The 21,743-nt window shown below is 39.0% G+C and overlaps 1 protein-coding gene across 2 annotated transcripts in view; it reads left to right on the top strand.

The window, feature by feature from the left end:
* The window catches only part of KIF16B (kinesin family member 16B), a 135,387-nt gene extending 119,274 nt beyond the window's left edge, over positions 1-16,113 (top strand). For both annotated transcript variants that reach the window (XM_059840668.1, XM_059840667.1), the window contains 2 exons: positions 381-464; positions 14,829-16,113. In XM_059840668.1, the coding sequence (XP_059696651.1) occupies positions 381-464; positions 14,829-14,987 (243 nt within the window). In that variant the 3' untranslated portion in view covers positions 14,988-16,113. The remainder of the gene's footprint in view (positions 1-380; positions 465-14,828) is intronic.
* The last annotated feature ends 5,630 nt before the right edge of the window (positions 16,114-21,743 follow it).

The raw sequence follows: 21,743 nt of genomic DNA, 5'->3' as shown, positions 1-21,743 counted from the left end.
CACAGATTTTTAAGTGACTAAATGCCTTTTAAGGTACACTTTCCTGCAGAAATTTTTCTTACTTCCTATATGATACTATCACATCACATTTGGATTGTGAATTTTTAATATTTCTTTGGGCAAACAGTGGTGGTCCAATTCCTAAATTTTCTTTCAGTCACACTCTGATGACAAAATGCATCTTTATCTTAGCAATACTACAGAGCAGATCACAATAACCTCAGTAGAAATGCAGAATGTGATATTTACTAATAGCATATAGTGTAGCTCATGAATATTTGGCAGTTTCTTCTTCTTTCTAGTTGCTTTTTAGTTTAAACAGAATTTTCTTATTTGAGCTTGTCACTTCTGATGCTGATTCATCCTTTAATGTCTTCCAGGTTGCCACTTTGGAATTCCCTCCAAAGAAGCTCTTTGGGAACAAGGATGAGCGAGTGATTGCAGAACGAAGGTGTCACTTAGAGGTAATACCAACTTTTTACAGGCTTCTGCTGGGTGTTTGGGAGGAGCACTCCCTGCTGGACCAACAGAAGCCACTCCCACATGATCAACATTTAATAGCCTGTTTGCAAGTATCAAGTTACTTGCTGCCTCGTTTAACACAGGAGATGGCAGCAGTACATTGCAAAGTGAGGAAACATCTCTTAAAATACAAATTACTCCTAATCTAGGGGAAAAAAAAGGCACTCTTAGAGATGTTCATAGGAGATAGATTTATTTAAGGGGGAAAGGTGGTGGGTGAGGTAAGTGTTCACTGTAGACAGCTGGTTTCTGTGCAAGACAAGATTAAAAAAAATACTGCTATTTTAAATGCAATCTGTTAGTTGGAGAGTTACCATTTTCTCATAGTATATCCAAATATATCATGACAGAACTAAAGCAATATTTAGGCATCTTTGAATTAACCCAGCTTTGTGTATTCTTTTTCTTTCAATAATTTTAAAAATTAATTTTATTGTGGACAAGGTTATTGAGTTTGAGGGTTTGAGTTATTTTGGTAATTCTACAGTGCTGTGTGGATGGCATGATTTTGAACTCCTGTCACACATTAGGTCTTTATATTTCTATGTTAATGCATGTTTTACTGCAGCCCAGGGGCAGGGGGTGGGGTTTTGGGGAAGAAGAAGCATGATCAAAGACTAAGCTGTACAGCCTGCAACTATATTGCAGAAACGTGGGGGTTACTTGATCATGCAAGTCATTAAGAATTATGTTCTTTGTAGAGCTAAAATAGCATTAGGTAGAGCTTTAAAGAAATTAATATAAAAGTAGATTGCTTGCAACTGGAATCTTTTCTTAGGTGGTTTGAATTTTTTCTACATACTTCACCTTTTCTTTGATTTACCAACCAAACATCCTCTCCCTGACTTCTGATGTCAGGCTGTCTTACATGAAGCACAAAATGAATTTTTGTTTTCTTTCACATCCTTGATAGATACCATAAAGGCATGCCCATATTCCAGTCTGGTACTGAATTTGCATATTTCTTAGCAGTAAAAATTAATCTCTTAATCTTTCTGACTTTTCATTGGTTTACTAAAAGATTTTATTGTAATGATTTTAATGTTAAAACTGCTGTGTATTGCAATGCTTTGATCGTGGCCATGGAGTACTTACAGCTCTATAGCCAGGTTTTCATTAAAAATTATATTGTATCTATTTTAACTAAGTTAGGTCGTTACAACTTTATTACCTGTATATTTTGCAAGCATAAGAATATATGGCAACTGTTCACATGAATATGTTTTGCTGTGTGCTCCTTGGCCATTTCACTAAGTAGTCACAGTGGTGAGGAACTGAAGATCCCCTGTGGTTAAGGGCAAGTCAGATAAAGAGGATGAGGAGCCAAGCAAACATTACTATCCTTGCCATGAGGAATTCAGTGTAACAGGCTGATCCAAACCTCCTGATGTCAAGATCTCTAATCACAGTGTTTTCTTTTCACTACATATTTTGCTGTGGTTTGCTTTGGCTTTGCCCATCGCCAGAGAGCTCACACAGCTGCAGCCTCCTTGGTGAAAAGTGAGAGAAACCACCTAAGCAGTGATGGTTTCCAAAGTCAGGGAATGCTTTGAAGGCTCAAGGAACGCCTTGAGTTGTGCTGTGAAGGTGCCAGTTATGCCACAAGAGTGGCAGATGGCCCAGGCACCAGTTCTGTTTCAAGGACTGGCTGTTCATGCCTGGTGGCCTCCAGGCCAGTGTGAGCCTCGAGTGTGCATCAGGGTGTGATTGGAGAGTGGTAAATGGGGGGATTGTCTCTGTGAGGGACTTGGATCCTTGGCTTTTGGGAGTTTGGGCAGGGGGAAGGTGAGAGTGTTACACCTTGGTATCAAGTAGAATCATGGCTTGTATTCTGTTGATTTCACAGCTGATCCTGTTCCTTGATTTGCTGAAAACCCTTTGCAATCTCTTTCCAGCTTCCCAGCTGATGTGTTGGTACAGCTGGAGGAGGGTATAAAAGCTTGTTTGCTTGTTCCACTTGCTTAGTCAAGAGCTAATGGCTAATTCAGCATTTTTAGAAAAAGCAAAGTACAGCTAGCAGACTAATTTTATTGAGCTAATTTTATTGACTAAAAATAAATGACATCCTGAAATACCAGTCCAGTAAGTGTTCTGAACAAATATTCTCTGAGATTATTAGTGGAGTGGTCGTCCTAGTGGTGGTGATAAAGAAATTGCTCTGCTCTTCTTTACACATTTTCTACATTAGGTATTCATGCATCTTAAATAGGCTGGAACTCCATATCATTTTTTCTGAACTTCTTTCATTGAAATAGCTTTGGGTAGTTCAGTGCTTCCCACAGGTCATCTCTTAGCAACTGCAGTTCCTTGTGCCTAATTAGATTTGTCCCTTTGCAAGTCAGTTTAGGAAGAATTTCGTTTTTCCTACATATTATCTCTAGGATTCTTGCCACAATAGAAGTACTGAGAAGAGCAGTGGGGTTTTTGGTACCTCTCCAGACAACTGGAATCAGGGGGACTGGCTGTTGTGGAGTTTGCTTTGTTTGAAGATTGAGCTGTAGTGCTACCTTATTTCAGTCTGGGTTTAGAAGTGGGCCTCTTTAATCATAATGGAAGTGAAATTACTTGGAGTAAAAGAATCCAGAGAGCCCCAAATTGTAAGGATTGTGATTTTTAAATCACAGTAAGTTCAAGGTTTGTGTATAACATTAAGTTCTTTTATTTATCCTAGCTGGTACAAATGCTAACTAACTGAAAGCTTCACATTGCCTTGTTTGTAGGAAAGCACATTTCATGAAGTATTTTTGTGTGAGATGAACCTGAGAACTTGACTTTGATCTCCAGCATGATGTGTAGTTGCACTGTAAACACTTTTGCTTTGGTGTTTGTTGGTATAATTTCAGGTCTTTTGAACTGTATTTGACATTACCATAGAGCTTTGGAAAATAATGTGCAAGTTTTTATCTATACATCTGAAGAGAAAACATCTAAAGTGTATTTAAAATTTTCTACCCAAAATACCCTATTGCAATCTAATAATTTAGCTTTTCATCAGGGACCTATTGCAGGGCATAACTCTAAATTTATTGTTTTGCAGTTTAAAGACTGTAATTTCACTTCAGAACCAATCTTGCTTGTTTAAATCTGCCTTAGGTGACACAACCAAGAATTCTTCTGAGTAAAGTTCATGAACAGAAGTTATTGTGTATCTATCCTTTCTTGCAAACAGAAATCAGTGGGTAAGAGTATAGGGTCCTTTTTTAAAGTGAATTTGGGTGATGTATATTCATTTTTTGGTATTTTTTTTAAGGAAAAGCTTTCTAAAGGAAGAACTTGCCTCAAGAAATACTTGAGTCAGTGAGTGTATCTATTCCTGTTTTAATTGCAAAGTATCTTTAATTCCTTGGTGAGTTGCTAGGTCTGTGGATGACACAAAAAAGAAATTTTCCTGAAATCCCAGCTTCTATGGATACTGTGTTTCTGTATCATACCATTCCCCTGACGATTCTTTTTTCTCCTTCTCTTAGACTCATGCTTTGCTGTAGTAATGAAGATTATTTTTAGCCCTCTTTTCCCATTGTGCAGCCAGAGAAACTGGGCAGGAGTCTAAGCTGACCTAGCAGACTGAGGTGTGTTTCTTGACTCTTTGGTCAGAAGCCTTGCATTCATGGACTTTCTTTCTTACCCTTGCTGTTACCAGTGTGTTCAGCAAAAAACAACTTTTATGCCAACAAAATCCAAACAGGTTGCTTCTTACAGAAAAACAAAAACTGTCCCAAGCCTCAGACTGTCTCCTTGTCTCTGTTCCCTGTTTCCTCTTTCCTGCTCTCAGGGCTGCATTTCCCCAGGTTGGTTTGCAGACAGCAAAGGGAGAAACAAGCAAAATCTCTGGTGGGGTTTTAGGGATCAACAGCTGGTTAGAGTGTGGTGCTGGTAACACCAAGGTTGTGGCTTCCATCCCCAGACTGGTCATTCCATAAAGAGTTGGACTTGATCCTTGTGGATCACTTCCAGTTCAGAATATCCTGTGATCTGTGAGCTAGAAATAAAGCTCAGCAGTCAGTAGGAATCATGTGTTGTCTTTTGCTGCACTTACAGAGCTCAGGGAATAAAAGTCAGCCTGTTAACAGTATGGTAATGTGAGCCTGTGTTGAGCTCTGTAGAAGCATATACATCTTCCTGGCATTGCCTCTGCTCTTTTTTTCTTGGCACTTTGAACCTCTTTAAAAGATAGACATGCTCAATTTATTTAAAATTAATAATATAATTGTCCTCCTCACTTCCTGATGTCTGCCAGTGAGGATTTCAATGATAGGTGTTAATGCAGGAGGCAGAAATAAATCTTGAATGAGCTGCATAATTCAATTTTGCTGTCCAATCTGTAAAACTGTCTGGGCAAAGTATTGTAGACACTGAACTGGCTGAAATATTGCTGTTACCTTCAGCCAAAATTAACCTTCCAAAATTAGATTAACTTAGAAGTCAAATCCTTTGTTTAGTTTTTAGTTTCTATTTTCACTTGAGTTCCTTTGGAGGTGATGATTTCTAGGGTTTTTTTTAAAAATAAGGCTCTAAATTTAGCCATGTCCTGTTTCCCTTTTAAAAGTAACATTATACTGAGATGGCTCCAGGAATCTGGTTCTTAAGGAAAAGATAAAATAATGAAATAGCACCTTTTTCTTGAACTTGTATTGATTCTTGTTATTAAAGTGTTTTATTAGTTTTTGGATTATTACCTTGGTGGAAGCCAGCAATAGAAACGTCTGAGAAGGAAAAAACCCTCAAAATGTTTGTCAACAAATTTGAACAAACAGAATGTTTGAATCTGCCTCAGACATTGAGGTTTTCCCTGAAGTCATGAGGACAGAAACATTTTACTGTGATTTTGGATTATTCATCACCACAATATTCAGTGTGAATTTTATTAGTGCTCCCCAGAAGTCTTTGTTTCACTGCCCCATTCCTAAATGTATTTAACTGAGAGAACCTGTGCTAGCTATAGGTAAATTGATGTCTGTATTGCAAAAATCCTGTCAAGTGGGGTTAGAATTACCATTTCTGTTTGTTTTTTTTTTTTTTCCTGAATGACACTAGTCACAAAGCTACTGTATACATGTTTGTTCAAAGTGATTACTAAAAGGAAATTATTAGACAGAGGCATCAGCTTGCAACATCCCTAATGCCAAAGCTTTCTAAAAGGGGCTTTACTCACCAGCCTGGCTCTTAAAGAGTGAATGTTTGCCTCTGACAATGTGGTGGTAATTACTGTTCTTAGCAGAATTTAGGTAAGATGGCCTTCAGAACACATTCAGAATACAACTTGATACTTTTGGAAAATAAAAGGAAACTCTTCTCTATTTTCACAGATATGGATGCACTCCAGTAGCACTGCTGGTGCAAAAGCAAACCACTGTAATGTTGGTGTTAGATAATCCTAGAGAGGATTGTTTCATACCCATAGTCTGAGCTACAGAATGCAATATCTTGGAGTGATGGCTTTAATTTCCCACTAGAGGAATAGGGATGCAGTGGGATCAGGGAAGGAAAGAACACAGATGCATCCACAAAGACAAGAGAAGAGCCTGTGTGGCTGGGCCTTACTGTGAATATCACTTACATGAAATCCTTGTCATAGATCATTTTCTAATTTAGGTATAGTCAGTCTGCACCAGGTGCCTTTCATATCCTCTAGTAACCACTGCAAAATTTAAGAACAAAAAGAACTGCTTTTCAGCAACAGCGCTGAGGTCTTGCTGGCAGACAGACTTTGCACTTAGCCATCTGAGAGCAAGTTCACATGCCAGCTTCCCATCTGTCACCACAGCATTAGGGCAGCCCAAGGCACATGGCTTTTCTGGTTTTGAAGCATCTACCCTCAAAGAGGAGTAGCAGCAATTTTCAAAGCATTTAACCTTTTCTTTTGGGTGGCTCTGCTTCTTGTGTGTGACCCTGTTGGGTTCAAGAAATGAATAAATAAAATTAATTTTACTTACTGGTTACAGTCACTAGATGCAAAGAAGCAGAACTTTGCATAGGTCAGCTGTTGATCCCATATCAATAAAATGTTACTTTGATTAAATACTGTAGACCTTCAGCTAGCCCACAACAATGCAAGATATTATTCTTGAAATCAAGACACATGATAAAGATGGTCATTTAGAAGGAACAATAGCCTGAGGTTATTTTCTGGATGAGTTAATTTTTAGCTCTGATTTGACAGGCTACTGAATGCAAAAGGAATAGAAAGTGTGGTCTCATTTGCTCAAACTCTGGGCCTCATTCAAAATCAGGTCTGAAGCCTTGCTCTGCAGAGTTTACTAGAGGTAGCTTGGCATAATATACATCTCTCTTTAGAAGAATTTTGGTGTTTCTTTCTTTAGGTGAATAGCTTCAGGTCCCTACCTCAAAACTTATCTTTTGTGATCAAATATTTATCTCCATTACAACCAAATAATTAATAGGATTTGCTATTTAAAGGCCTTTTTATTTTTTCCTTTTTAGATATTTCAGAGTATCAGAAAATAAGGAGGTTTGTTTATCATGATTTAGTAAGTTTGGAAAGTGAGGCAGCATATAGTTTGAGCTGCAGTTTGGCTCCACATCCTAATGTGTTTTCTGTCAGGATGGACTAAATTTCTCAATATTCTCCTACAAACCAAGTTTTGAAGTTGTGTACCTTCATCACAATCTCCATTAATGGCTCTGCACATACAGATGTGGGCAGATGAATAAAAGGGAGTGGTCAGCCAAGGACACTGGGTTGAATCTGGTACTACCCCTTTCCAAAGCATGAGTATCAGTTATCCTCCAGCAAGGGATTTCTCCAGAGGCAGCAGGGGGTGATGCATGTCAGGTTGTTTGGTAGGTGTTTGCCAAGCCCACTCCAGCAGGTGACACACTGTCACCCACTGCTGGCCCAGGGATGCATGCTAAATTCAGTCCTGTTGTTCTTTCTAAATAAATTTTGACAGGACTTGTTCTGACTTGTGCTCTGGAGAAGAGATTGGTTTCCTTCACTTGTCAGGTCTGTTTTGATCCTTTTCAGAATGGTCATTCACTTTCCAAAGAAGGCTCACACTGATAGAGCCCCTGTAAATCATGGCCCTTGCTGCCTTTTTATTTGCTTCCCTGCCAGCCTACAATTCAGTTTTCATTAGAGCTGCCTAAAGCCAATAAATGTAAGCTTTGACCATGCAGACATTGTAAGAAATAAGAAGTCCTGTGGATTTTAAACAAATTATAGGCAGAATAAGATTGTAATTTGGGATGTAGACTGACTTAAGAAGTTGATTCAATTGATGTGGCATAATAGTAATTCAGCATAATGTGCTCATGCCATTAGAATTGCACAGAAAAATGTTCCAAACAGCTATAATGAATAGTTTGGGTTTTGAAAGCCCAAGAGAGCAGTTTCACCTGGAATCATAACTGGCATCTCTCAGAATGCTTGCACATTAAGAAAATTCAAAAAGGTGTATGAATTTGCGTAAATTTCAGCACCACCTTGGGTAAAATTAAATTTTAGTGTCACTCAAGCACTTCTGCAGATGTAGAGGTAAAATCTGCTTCACCTGTACAACTCTGGAGGAAACGAACTCCAAGTCAAGGAATCTGCATTATGCTGTGCATGAAAAACATAGAGACTTTCTCAAGAGGTTAAAAATCTAAGTCCCAGTATTTTTTAATGCAATTTAGCTGCTTAAAGAAGCTTGATTCCTACCTGCTTAGTTCCAAAGTCATTTAGGTACCTCTAAACATGCCCAAAGGAGTGTTATATGGAGGGTGTCTGTGGAATTTGCCCCAAGGCAGCTCAAAACTCCTAACTTTCTGAGCTGAGGAAAAAAAAAAAATGAAAAGAGAACCCAAAAAGGGAAGGAAAGCCATTGCCTAAACAAGGACCAGGTAACCTACAAAGCAAAAAAAGCTGGAAGCTGCCTGAGAGTGCCAGTTTGAAAAGCACCCACAATAATGACCCCTTCACACACAAGGTTCTCATTTTGGTAGTCTTATGATACAGTAGCAATATTGGGGGGCACAGATGGTTATGGAATACAACTTTATGGATTACCCCAGGACATTCCACCCCTTATCCCATATCATCTGATTAATGCCCAAATTAATACATTTCAACTGTAAACATGTCAACACATAGAACATATTTATACATAGCTACATAGAACTATGTGCAAATACAATTTCAGTGGTCACTGACCATCCCCCCAGATATGGACAGGGTTCATTTGGTCCATGACTGATATGACTGGACAAGTCCATGGAAATTAAAATATGCTGTGGCAGTGACATTCAGCAGCCAGTGGTACATTCCAACCTTACAGGCTGTTCTCACCCATAGTTCAATCCCCCCTGAGGTGCACAACAAGTTTCCCCATCCCTCTGCTTAACCCAGCAAGTGTAACCAGGTCCTTGAGCAAAAACAATCCCACAGATAGGCTTGCCTTTGCTCAAGGCAGAATGAATCCAAACAGTCTTTCCTAGCATAATTTCATATGCACAACAGGGACTTTGTCTGCTGTACACGGGGGTTTGGATTGGGCAGGGCCAGCTCAGTTAGTGGAATCTCTGGTGTTAACTAAGTGGTGGTGCAGTTCCACCCAGTTAAAGCCCCTTCTAAATCCTCCCCCCTTAAATGCAAACTGAACTAGTTTATGAAAAATATGTCCTAAAGAGTTGTTTCTTGCCTTGGTTCCTAAGAAGAACCAAGACAGGATAGAGGCTTTACAATGTGTTTTGTCTTTCTGCCTATTAGGGTTGGGAAAACTAGCTGTGAATGCAATAATAGGCTACAAAGCTACAAATAAATGTGTAAAAGTACAGAGAATATATAAAAGAAAATAGGCAAAAAAATTAGCCAGCATCAATGTGATAATTATAGTGGTGATTTGCCATTTTCAGACACGTGGTTCTGTCTTTATTCTCCTAAAATGTGCATACACAAATTATCTGCAAGGTCTCTGGCACCGGGAACAATCACATTCTGGAGGCAGTTGTCAATTTTGGCTGCTCAAGGAACCTTAGCAGAGGTTTGGCAGTGTGTAGTTTTGCAGGGTTTTTTGTAAGGAGAGCCCAGCCATCTGGTCTTTCAGCAGAAGATGATGGGCCAGGTGATCCCATCATAATTACCAACATTTTCTCTCCAAGTTTTTCCACAGAAATAAGATCCTTCAGGCACCAGGTAGTGTCCCAAGCAGAAAGTCTTTTCCACATTGCTCTGAAATCACAACCACACAGAATGACCTAAGGATATGTGCAGGAGATAAATGTGTTCAGATCCACAGGTGACATATTAGGTACTTCCTGAGGGACCTGAAATATCACTTGTGATATTGAATATCACATGCTGTTCTGCTCACCTACTTTACTCAAATCTGCTTTATAATATCTTGCAATATATGTCAAGGTGTTGGGGAAAATAATTGAAGCTTCATGTTTTCTTTATTAGAAAAAGAAAAATCCCACAAAAGACCAAAATGTTTCTAAGCAAGTTATATCTGGTGAGTGGAGAATTGATCTGAATTTGAAATTGGTGGAGGTGAAGGTGTTAGTTGTAATCTGGTACAATCCCCCATAATTTTGGATTGCTGTCCTCCAAAGCAATGGCACCTTATATTCTATAGTCTTGCTAGCTGCAAATTCTTTGCCTGCTTGCCCAAATTTAATAAATCCAGAAATGGACTTGAAACTACTTGGAGGCTCCCTTTGCATGCCTTGTCTTTTAAACAGATCCTTGTTTTTGTGATCACAGATTGGAAGCAAATCATGTGCCTGTCTGCTTGCTTTAGAGTAGAGTCTTGGGAAGAGCTGACTGTGCAAATACCTAATTACAACATAATGTGGTTTTTTAGGCTGAGGGAATGTGCTTCAGTCTGTCTGGCTTTGGGGGTTTTTGGTAATCAGATTTGTATCCTGTAGAAAGAGCTGTGATACCTGTGAATGCTTTGCTCTATGGATAATTCAAATCAAGATCTAATTTAAAGCCTGCAGCACTTAGCACTAGTCAACAGAATAATTATGTGATTGGTGCAGGGAGGAACTAGATCTATATTAAAGGGAGAGAGAAGCCTGTGTTAGAAATTAGATGAGCAAGTCCTGCCCCTGTCACCAGTGATCTTCTGTGACCTTGTGGTAAAGCTTTTGACTGTCCAATTGACATGTAGGTCTTGAAAGGGTGGTATTGTTTCACAGAAAAGGAGCTGTTGTCTAAAAAAAGTCCCCAAAGCCTTGTAAGATTTATCTTATTAAACTTTCCTAGTGCTTTCAGCTCTGGCATATATTAGCAGGTGATATTTCTAATGCCAGTTTTAAAATGTATCTTCTAAAGTATTTTAAGCACTGGGGTTTTTTAGGAAATTACTAGAAATAGAAGTATAAAAGCAAAAGCTTGAAGTGTTTTTACTTTCTGAAAGTACCAGAGTTGATGAGTTTTTAAACACACCAAATTTTAATGAAAAAATCCAATTCTTGCTAAGCTCTGCTGTTAGTCTCTGAGGCTATCACTGTTAGTAATGGATTAGGAGAACAATGTCACTGAACTGAATTCCTCTTTAATATGCCACAATTGAAAGGATGATAAGAAGACTTTCACATTTCAGAAAGCTTTTTGATTGTAGTAACTTTAATAACTTTAAATTAAGTTATGGCTTTACATTAAAATGTATAAAATTATGAAGTCCCCACATCACAAAGTAGTGCAAAAATTATAGGAATGACTTTGTTGTGCTGATGAATTGAGCACAAGATGAGCACTGGCCTATTGCTAAAAAGGTGAACCCTATTAAAATGATTTTTAATAAGCTTTTATAATGCTTTCCATTCTGCTATCCCCATAATTAAAAGGGAGGAAAATCTGCTCAGACTAGGTAAAAAAAGAAAAGCCTTTGGGCCTCATACCACTTTCTCCAGTTTAGTTTCATTTGCAGAGTTAAAACTTGCAAGTACAGCTGTCATAAATTTGAAGTTAGGGGGCTTGAAGGTTGTATTGCCTTCAGAGAGGGCAAACACACTGCTTTTCCTATTTTGGATGAGTTTTTAACCTGGCTTTCTGTGGCATTTTCAGGGTCCCCAGGAGGAAGGAGGAATTAAGAAACTGACTCCAAGTTCTTAGACGGCTAATTTATTAGTATATGATCTATATTATATTATATAAAAGAATGCTATACTAAAACTATACTAAAGAATAGAGAAAGGATACAGACAGAAGGTTACCAAGAATGATCATGAAAACTCATGACTGCCTCCAGAGTCCCAACACAGCTTGACCCTGATTGGGATTTTCCTTTTTCTCCAAGGCTTCTCAGCTTCCCAGGAGAAGAAATCCTGGTGAAGGGATTTTTCAGAAAATATGACAGTGACAGCTTTCTATCCTTGTTTTGTACATGCAGAGTATTTCTGTTCTCTAAGCTGGTGTTGCTGAGAGAGTGTGTTCAGCCAGAACAACCAACATGACTGATGTATGAGTTGCCCATTTTGCCTCTCTGTTACAGTGCCAGGGTCTTGTGCCCTCACACCAAGCTGTTTACAAATGTATCATTAGGCTATTTTCCAGCAAACCAGCAGCATAGCAGGTCAAATGCTATTAGTGAAATGAAACTCCAAAGTGCATGTGGAAGAGCACTGATTACCAGACTAAATAATCCAGAACAAATGGCCAGAGTCTAACAAACAAAAATGAGTGGAATATTTTGGCAGTTAACTAGTTTTTTCTTTCCTAGATAATCATACAAACCTAGTAGCTATTACACAGTGATTTGCATGCCAGGGACAATGTTGCTATCAGTAGGAAATCACATCATTAATATGTATAAAATTTGGACCTGTGAAGGTATCCTGAGCTTGCCAGTCTCTGCTAAGAAATTTTTTTTCAAGGATACATCAAAAGAGTTCTGTAAATAGAAAAAAATTGTGTCTGCTGCTGGAAATGGATTTTAATACAAAAGATATGGAAACAGCTCTCCTCCTGTCCACTGAGTGCTGACAGAGGAGATCCTTTCATCCAGCCTTGCTCCTACTCCAGCTGCCTGCAGTGGCCTCCCAGGCTGCAACAAAGTCCATGCTGAATCTCTTCTGGATCTCTAAGGAACTTTTCATCATTTCTGGCACTTAGTGTTGATGTGCTCCTTCTTTTTCTCCTGTCACTTTCTTCCACTTTGCTGTCCATTGCAGCCAACAGGACAGAGCAGCCTTCCCCTGTAGTGCCCTGCCACAACTCTTGGATCAGTGCTTGTGATGTGAGCACTTGTGCCATCAATCACTGTTTCCTCACTGCAGGGGAGCACTCCCAGCCAGCATCTTTGGGCAGAGCAGCCTGTATTTCAATGAAGCAACAGCTTCTTTGTGTCAAGGGCACAGCATCTCTGGGCTATATTAACATACCAGCATTGCAAACAGGGTAAATGCAGATCTGGGTTTTATAAGATGGCTAATTTGTTGAGAGGTGGTTGTTGAAGAGCACATAATGTCAAGCCATATGGCAGGAAACCTTCATACAAAATTAATTCCATCATTATCTGTTCGTGTCTGCTTGTTGCCATTTTCCCAAGGCTTTTTTTTGTGTTCAAAGAATCTGTGATATTCACTCAACTCTGGAGCACAGATGTGGAAAAGAAGTGTACCTGCTGTTCCTTGTGTGTCACTTAAGTGTATGCTTAGAGCAGAGGGATTTTTTACTTTGCCATTAGAGCTATCATGCCAAAACAATGAGTAATGGCTTTAAAGAAAAGCCACGACAGTCAATTATCTGGCCATACATACCAAGGTGAATGCAGTAGGTCTTTTGCTGTGTCCAGTGAGGTATTTTGGTACCTTTGAGCCTTTGGTAGTCATAAACTAGAATTATTGCAGTAACTTTTCAGCACAGTGCTAAAACACTAACAGAATGCTATGTTTTACATTTCATTTTCTACCATATTCATCCTTCAGGAATTACTGGTTTGGGATTTTTTGTAAAGAACCCTCCTTTGAGAACTAATTATGAAAAATGTTTCTCTGTTTCTCACTTTAAATTACCCCTTAGTCTATTGCAGTTCATCTTGAAGGCATTTTTGTAATGAATTTTTTTCATGAACATTAATACAACCTGTGGCAGGTCTGAATGAAATAGAAAGTTTCACCATTTCTGCCAAGAGAACAGTTTTTGTCTCAGCTGCTTTTTTTTTTGTTTGTTCTTCTTCCTGTAATATTGAAACAGCTGGTTTCTTAAAAAGATAGCAGATTGTTATAGTTTGGAGGAATAATTCTTGAGGAATGACTGAATAATTAGGACAGTTTCCTGAACAAACCACTCCCACGACCCCAAAGCTGCTGCATTCAAATTAACTAAATGTTGTGTTCTTCAGAGGAGAATGTGCTTCTCTGGCTTGCAAATCTATTTCCCATGGAATTGAATGATTGGAAAGTTATCCCTTTCTGTGGTCAGTCTGTAGTACAGAAAAGGAGTTTATCCCTGTGCTCCAGATGAGATTTCCCTTGCAGCTGTTTGGGTGACACTGGATCCATTTGTTGTATCTATCTGATCTGTCAAGCCTTTTACTGAGTGTTTTAAGCCTTTTACTGAGTGTTTTGTTCAAAAGTTATATTTATAAGTTATTAAGTCACCCATACCTGGAAAGTTGCATCCAAATGAACCCACATATGATGGAAGCTTTTTCAGGTTTGTGAAAAATAACTGTGTTAATGTACATCCCCCAATTTCTCTAGGTACAAATGTGACTGCAGTTTGCACAGTGGTTGTTTAATATTAACTTATGGGAAGGAAAGGAGGTGTCTCCCATGTGCTTCTCAGTAGTAAGACCTAAAAGAAAAAATAAAACAGAAAGGAAATTTTGAGGGCAACTCAATGAAAAGATACTGGTAGGTTCTGACATAATATGGAATTCATGCAAATCTTTCTGCAGATAGCCATCATCAAAACAAACCCCAGTGAATGCAAGGGTTTTGGAAGCTCTGTGAGGGAAAGATTTTAGAAGTCCTTTTGTGTCCAAATGTGGTGGATATCCTGCAGCATGGATCTGAGGTTTGCACCTGCTGTGTTTGCTAATGCTAGACAATAGTATTAGCATGTCATGGTTCCATGACTGCAGAATAAACTAGGAACCATCATGCAACCACAGAATAAAAGAATTGCCAAGCTGGGCATAAGAAGGAAGTGGAAAATACTTCTTTTCTGCTTTTCCTGAGCTTAATACAGACATTTCAGTAGACTGTTTTATAAATGTTGATGGTTATTGAAGGGACTGTTCACATCCCATGGAAATATTTTTGGAGGTTTTTGCTGTTCATTTAATTTTTCAAAGTGGTTGTAATAAATTTGATCAAGTAAACCTTATGACATTTTCTATTTCATTCCACAGAAATACCTCAGGAGCTTTTTCTCTGCAATGCTGAAATCTCCATCATCTCCACTGAACATTGATAAAGTGGGGCTAACCTTGTCAAAATACACCATCTGTGAATTCTCACCCTTCTTCAGGAAAGGCGTTTTTGACTACAGCAGCCATGGGACCAGCTAAGTTTGGGGCCAGGATCCTTATGCTGGAGGAGTATGGTTGGAGTGGTGCCTTCACTTTTGTGCAAGAGGAATGAGGGAAAGAAAAAAATATGTCTCCTCCATACCTGGAAACATCCAAACAGCACCAGCTGGAGACAGCCAGGCCCCCACGCTAACCTGTGTCCTTTACCAGCTCCCAAGGCAGTGCCTGCATTCTCCTGGCACGGGGTGTACAGACATTTTGGTGTAAGTTGCTCTGTTGATACTGTACAAAGATCCTGACTCTGGTAATGAGCTTGGATCCCCTTCTTGGCAGCAGTGCTTCCTTCCCATTTGCTCAGATCATTTGTTCTGGCCGTTGGAGAGCATCTCATGTTTACCATGGCAGCGTGTCGTGCTGACAGAGGCTTTCCCAGTGGCCTTTTGGTTTCTGTCCAAGCTGTTCCTTAAAGAACACTTCCTCTTTGGTTTCTTTATAGCATAGTGTCATGTTTAAGGTAATGATCATGCTCCACTGTTGTTTCATTTTCTTTCCCTTCTAGATACACTGAGTATTGACTGTATAATTGTATAGTTTTTCTCAGAAGAATTAAAGGGCCTGGGTAACTTGAATGCTTACAAAAATATGTGCAGCAGGAAGAATATAATTTAAACCTTGTCAGAGTCCTCCACACTTGGTTGTTTCGAGGCTGAACAAATCATTCACCATTAATAAAGAAGCAAAGGAAGCAATAGTTACCAAATAACATGGTCAGCATATTTTCAAATTTTGTAATCATTCAGACTGGAGATGGAAACTCTGCACTGTACAGAGCTCATAGCTATGCATAAAGCTGATGCAAAGTGCTATATATTGTTTTTTAAATAGCTTCTTCACAATAATTGTAAAACCTGAGGTTTATTTGCATCAGTTGAAATTTACAGGATTTAAATAATAGTACTTTAAAATGACTCAGGATTTATTCAGACTTGCACATATATATATATATATATATATACAGGTAGAACTAATTTTATATTGCTGCGGATTCAAAACTATGTATACACTGGGACTGGAATTGAGTATGTGTACATGTTAGTGTATAATTGGTTGTATAAAAATCAGAATTGAATTACTTCCAGTTATTAAAATGCATAATGAAAGGTAAGTTTTGTGTGCCATTTGTTCAGAGTGTGAAGCATTTTTTCTGAGTTGACAGCACTGACCACTGGTAGGTTGTGGTAATCAAACTATTTCATGTCATTGAAAATTATTATTAAAACCTAAAGTAACAACACTGATGGCATTTTTATTTCATGACCTAAATTAAAGGAACAGCAGTGTTTCACACTTAATATGATACATCAGTGGTCCTGAGGGAACTGGCCAAGGAAGTGTCTAAGGCACTATTCATCATATTTAAGAAGTGATGGCACTCTGGGGAAGTTCCCCCTGACTGGAGAAGGGGAAACATAACCCTCATTTTTAAAAAGGGTAAAGAGGAAGACCCAAGGAACCACAGGCCAGTCAGTCTTACCTCAGTGCCTGGCAAGATTATGGAGCAGGTCCTTTTGGAAACTGTGCTAAGGCTCATGGTAAATAATGTGGTAATTGGTGACTGCCAGTATTCCTTCTCTAAAGACAAATCATGCCTGACAAATCTGGTGGCCTGGCAAGACCTTCTAGAACCCCTCCCATACCTACAGGGTGCCTGCAGGGAGGCTGGAGAGAGACAAGGGCGTGCAGGAGTAGTGGGAATGGCCTTAAGCTGGTTTTGTTAGATATTGGGAAGAAATTCTTGACTCTAGGGGTGGTGAGGCACAAGTTGCACAGAGAAGCTGTGGGCAGCCCCTTCACTGGAGGTGTTCAAGGCCAGGCTGGATGGGGCTGTGAGAAACCTGATGAGAAACACCAGGAAGGTGTTGCTGCCTGTGGCAGGGGCATTGGAACAAGAGGACTTGTAAGGTCCTTTCCAAACCAGACCCTTCTATGATTCTATGCTGATGTATAAAGATAACTGGGTTCCATTACTAAGCATAGCCTGCCACAATAAGCATCTTTAATTAAAATTTTAAAAGAAAAAGAAAAAAATAGAATGGATGATTTAAATTTTGAGAGTATTTTTGTAATTGTCATTCATTTTAGGGAAAACAAAAGTTAGGGTAAAATTTCTAGGCCCTATTACTAGCAGGGTAGGATTTATTACCTTTGAATATGTCTGACTTTATCTGACTCTAACTGACTTAAGTATCTTAATGCCTTTGATTGGGAAGCTAAGCATTCAGATCAAACCTGCTGATTCCTAAACTGTTTTTTTTTCACTGGGTCCTGGACATTCCTGGACTCCTTCATGCACTGGAGCATTAACTGCCTGTGCTTGGTCACTGACAGGGACCTGATCTCGTGATCCCTGCTCTGCCCAGTGCCTTTATTACACCTCTCCAGGGCCCTCTGGGCACATTTCATCCTCCTGACCACAAGGCTGTGTCTTCCCTTCCTCCTTCACTCTGCCATTAGGCTGTGCTTGTGCTTCCCAGATCAGGAGGTGGAGGCTGGGTGCTTGCTGGGTTCCTGTGGGGAGCTGAGTCACAGGAGTTTGGTGTTGCAGCAGTTGATGGAAGACTGGAAAGTGATGTGGCTGTCTTGCTCTGATGCCCATATGAGTGCTTCAGAGGCAGAAATTAGGGATGATAAATAAATTACTCTGAATCTCACTTCAAAGGCGGTGACTATTTAGTTTCTCCTTCTCTCTTGGCCTGTTCCCCTTCCTACCTCATTGCAGCGAGGTATGATAAAGAATTAATGCCTCAAAATCTTCAGAAGAAGGATTTTGTGTAACTGTAGATCATTATTTCCTGTGTGCCACTTCTATGAAAGGACCTAGGAGGCCAAAAAAGGGTAAACTGCTTTATCTGCTGCACTGATTAAACCATTTTCTGCAGTTTTCTTTCCTGAAAAACTACCAGTGTGCCAAGCAGAACTCCATTGCACCATATGGTGAATGCTGGTTATGAAAAGGCAAAAGCAAACAGGACTCCTAGAGGTATTTTGTGTCACTTTGGATTTGGAGAACCTGTTTAAGAAAAACTCACCGTGATAAATAGTTAAGTGAAAATTTTGAATATTATTTCTTTTTCACTTGAATTTAAAAGAAGACTTGTACTGGATTCCTGCCAACAGTACAAATTGATTCAGGACCAGATGCTCCAATGGTGTAAACTTGCCTATAAGATGGTTAATTTATGTTGTTTACTTTATCTGACCTGCAGTGTTAAATGTGTGCATTGCAAATAACAAAGGTCTATTAATCACTCTATTTACAATGGCATCAAGTTAAAAGCTACAGAGCTGTGAATGTAAGCATGAGATTAGGACCACAACCCCCAGCTACCAGTTTTTCCCACCTTCTTACCTGTCTTTCACTGGTGTCCAGAGTTTAATCAATGATGGCAAGCTCAGGCTAAGCTAGGAGGCATCTTGGAATAATTACATCAGTAAAAAATATGATGGCTGTTTATAACCTACAGTCTTTAAACTCAGACTTCCTGAGAAATCTTCAATAGAAGCTGAAATGCATGTAGCTAGCCATTTTAAAGATGTTCCAGTTGCATTTCTCTATAGATATCCTCAAGCTCTAAAATTGTCCATTAATTTTATTTTCAACATACTGACACTTTCAACAACATTGTGAAAGTTATTTTCAGGCCTGGTATGGGTGATGGTTTTTTTTCCAAGTGCCTAAGTAATTGAGAAATGTCTTTAAGTGAAACCTAACTTATGGATCAGTTCTATATATATTTCAGGCAAAGTGTGTGTTTAAGTGCTTTACTATAATGGGGCTATCACAGTTACCCATGCAACTGAAATCATGCCTCCATTAAAGTCACCAAACAGCAGTTTTTCATCAATAGGATTGCACCAAAAAAGACTAAAAAGCACACTGGTGCTTGGCTTTTTTTTTTTTTCTTTTTTTTTTCCTGCATAACATGATTAAATGCAAAAAAAACTTTGAGGGAAGCCTTGTTGTTGGTCTTGACCCTGCTCTCAGTGCTTTTCCCTGAATATGCTGCTGCTCAAAGCCCTGCTGATAAATGACTCCTGGCAATCTCCTTGCTCCTGGAGGTGGGAATAAGAAATAGGTTTGTATTAGACTCTGATAAAGCTTGAAATTTTCTATGCTCCCAGCTCACCAAAGCCCCAAAATTGGAAATAATAAATTATTTTTAACTTACAAGTTTCTTATGTCCATCCATGGGTTTATTTTCTCTGAGTTTCATTAGATTCTGGAAAAAAAAATAGTTTGATAAGGTAAAGAGCAAAAACTTTCTGGCTTCCACCCTCATAATGGGAAACAGAAGATATTCCTTTGCAGGACAGGCTTCATGAGCAATTAAGGTCTATGCAGTTGTACCAGGCCCTGAACCAGCTGAAGGCTTAAAGTCTGATAAAGATATATTTTCTTGGCAAAGCTGTAAAGTGAATTTTTTTAATATACTGGGTCCTGCCACTTTTTAAAATTGTTCTTTTATTATTTTAAGAGAGTGCTTTGTTATTATTGATGGAAGACCAGAATGCTGCTGTGGATGTACCTTTGTATTCCTAATACAATGAAAACAAAGTTGATTAGGAGCAAAAATACCATAAAATATAATCAATTAGGGTTGGAAAAGGCCTCTAGGATCATCAAGTCCAACCATTACCCCAGCACTGCTGTGACACCAATAAACCATGTCCCCAAGTGCCACATCCACACATTTGAACATTTCAAAGGCTGGTTATTCCACCATTTCTCTGGGCATCCTGCCCCAATGCCAGACTCCCTTTCACCAAAGAAATATTTCTTAATACCTAATCTAGACCTCCCCTGTTGCAACTTGAGAAAGAAGGAGGTTGGGAAAGTGAATGGTGACCTGAAAATGAATTTTGTGGGAAACAGATAAACTTCCTCATGCCCCCTGTCTAGTGCAGTGAAATCCATAAAAGAGCTCATCCAACTGGCTGAAAATACCTGGTGGCAGCATGGGAAACCCTGTATCTTTTTTCTTCTTTAGAACTTTGTTTTCTTTATAAATACTGACAATTTTCTCCAAAGCTATGCTGGCATTGGAGCATGCAGCACAGCTTTTGCTCTCACACAGAGTTTTGGTAGTACTTTGGTGGTTGCTTTTTGAAACTGATCTCAGAAAAAGAAATGGGTCTAAGAAAAAGTCCTTCTCAGATTCTTTTGCTAGCTTCTTCTATCTGCTCATGAGTTTTGTCTGGGTGGCTTGTTCTTGTTCTTTGTAAGTTTTCATTCACTTGCTGTCTGTAGTCTTATTTTACAGCTGGTTTATAAAAATGTGCTGGGAAGAGTTAAAGAGAAAGAAAATCCTTTATTACATGACAAATGGTAGTTATCATCTTCTGATAACTTGTTCTGATCTCCTGTTTTTCTGTTTCCTTCAAGGCATGGATCAGAGATCATCAACTGAAACCACATTTTAGTTGGGTTCTGCAAAAATTGGTGTCCTTGATTTTTGATTTTGGGAATTACAACAGAAATCAGAATCTCAAAAATGAGCAGGTGAAAATTATTAATGGTGTTGTCGTTGTTCTCCCTGGGAAATCAATGTATTTTCAGGACTTCTGCATCATGGTTGGTTTTTTTCCCAAATGTGAATACCTTGGAGATGTATGGGTTGCAAATTATTCCTTTCCATGGTGCAGAGTAGCATGCTGATAATAGGAGCAAAATGAATCTACTGATAATGAGAGCTTCAAGAATTGTTCTATGGAAACTAATGATGTGTAAATCAAATCACCTGTTTTTCTCATTTTGTTCAACAAGAGGGAAGACAATGCTCTACTGCTGAAAAAACAAGCCATGGCACATTTTCATCCATAACCACCTCCAATTCTCATTATTTTAGTAGCTGAGCAACAGGAGAAGAGTGCTGGACAATGCAGAGGCAGCAGAGCCCTCTGAAAGATTAGCATAAGAGAATGTGAACAATGAAATACACATCTCAGTCTGTCCTGTGCTCAGATCTCTGTTCTGAGCTTGGGAGTGTTCATTAATGCAGTGTGGATAAAACAACATGCCAGTTCTTCCAGGAGGTGGAAGCAAGTGCTTCCAGGAGGTGCAGCAGACACCCTCTGGGCTCCAACACAGAAAGGTTGCTGAGCAATGTGTAAAATCAGAACCTTGGACAAGCTTCCAAGCTGCCTGAGTGTATTGATTCTGGCACCTGCTTGCATAAGCAGGTGCTCAGATTTGTGTGCTCAGATGAAGTTACCTCTTAACATCTTAATTATATACCAGACTCTGGCTGTAGCTGTTGTGTGAGTAGTTCTCAGTGTTGGTAGGAAAGGCAATGGAGATGGAAGTATGCAAAAAAAGTTGCAAGAAAATAAAAGGAAAACAACCCCAGACCAAACAAACAAAACAAAACCAAGTGATTGTTTGAAAAACAAAAGTATCACAAACAACTTAACATTTGCATAACATTATTTACTGAATTGCTCAAATTTGTCAAGTCTATCAGCAAATTGAGAGCATCTCAGCACAGCTCATTTCATATGCAAGGGGATTTTACAGCCCCTCTTCTTTTGTAGTGGTGGAACAGGGTTTTAGGGGACTGGGACTCTGCTGGGTGTATTGGCAACATGTATTTCATGCTGTGTGAATTTTTTTGTGAATTAAATCAAGGGTGGAATTTAAAAGTCATATTGAGTAATCTGGCCTTTAAAAATATGATGAGATTTTACAAGGCAAATTTTGGCCTGCTTATTAGCACTCATCTGGGATCCTGCACACTG

The sequence above is a fragment of the Haemorhous mexicanus genome, chromosome 3 (genome assembly GCF_027477595.1).
Source record: "Haemorhous mexicanus isolate bHaeMex1 chromosome 3, bHaeMex1.pri, whole genome shotgun sequence".
Classification (NCBI taxonomy): Eukaryota; Metazoa; Chordata; class Aves; order Passeriformes; family Fringillidae; genus Haemorhous; species Haemorhous mexicanus.
This window is presented reverse-complemented; position numbering and strand designations above follow the sequence as displayed.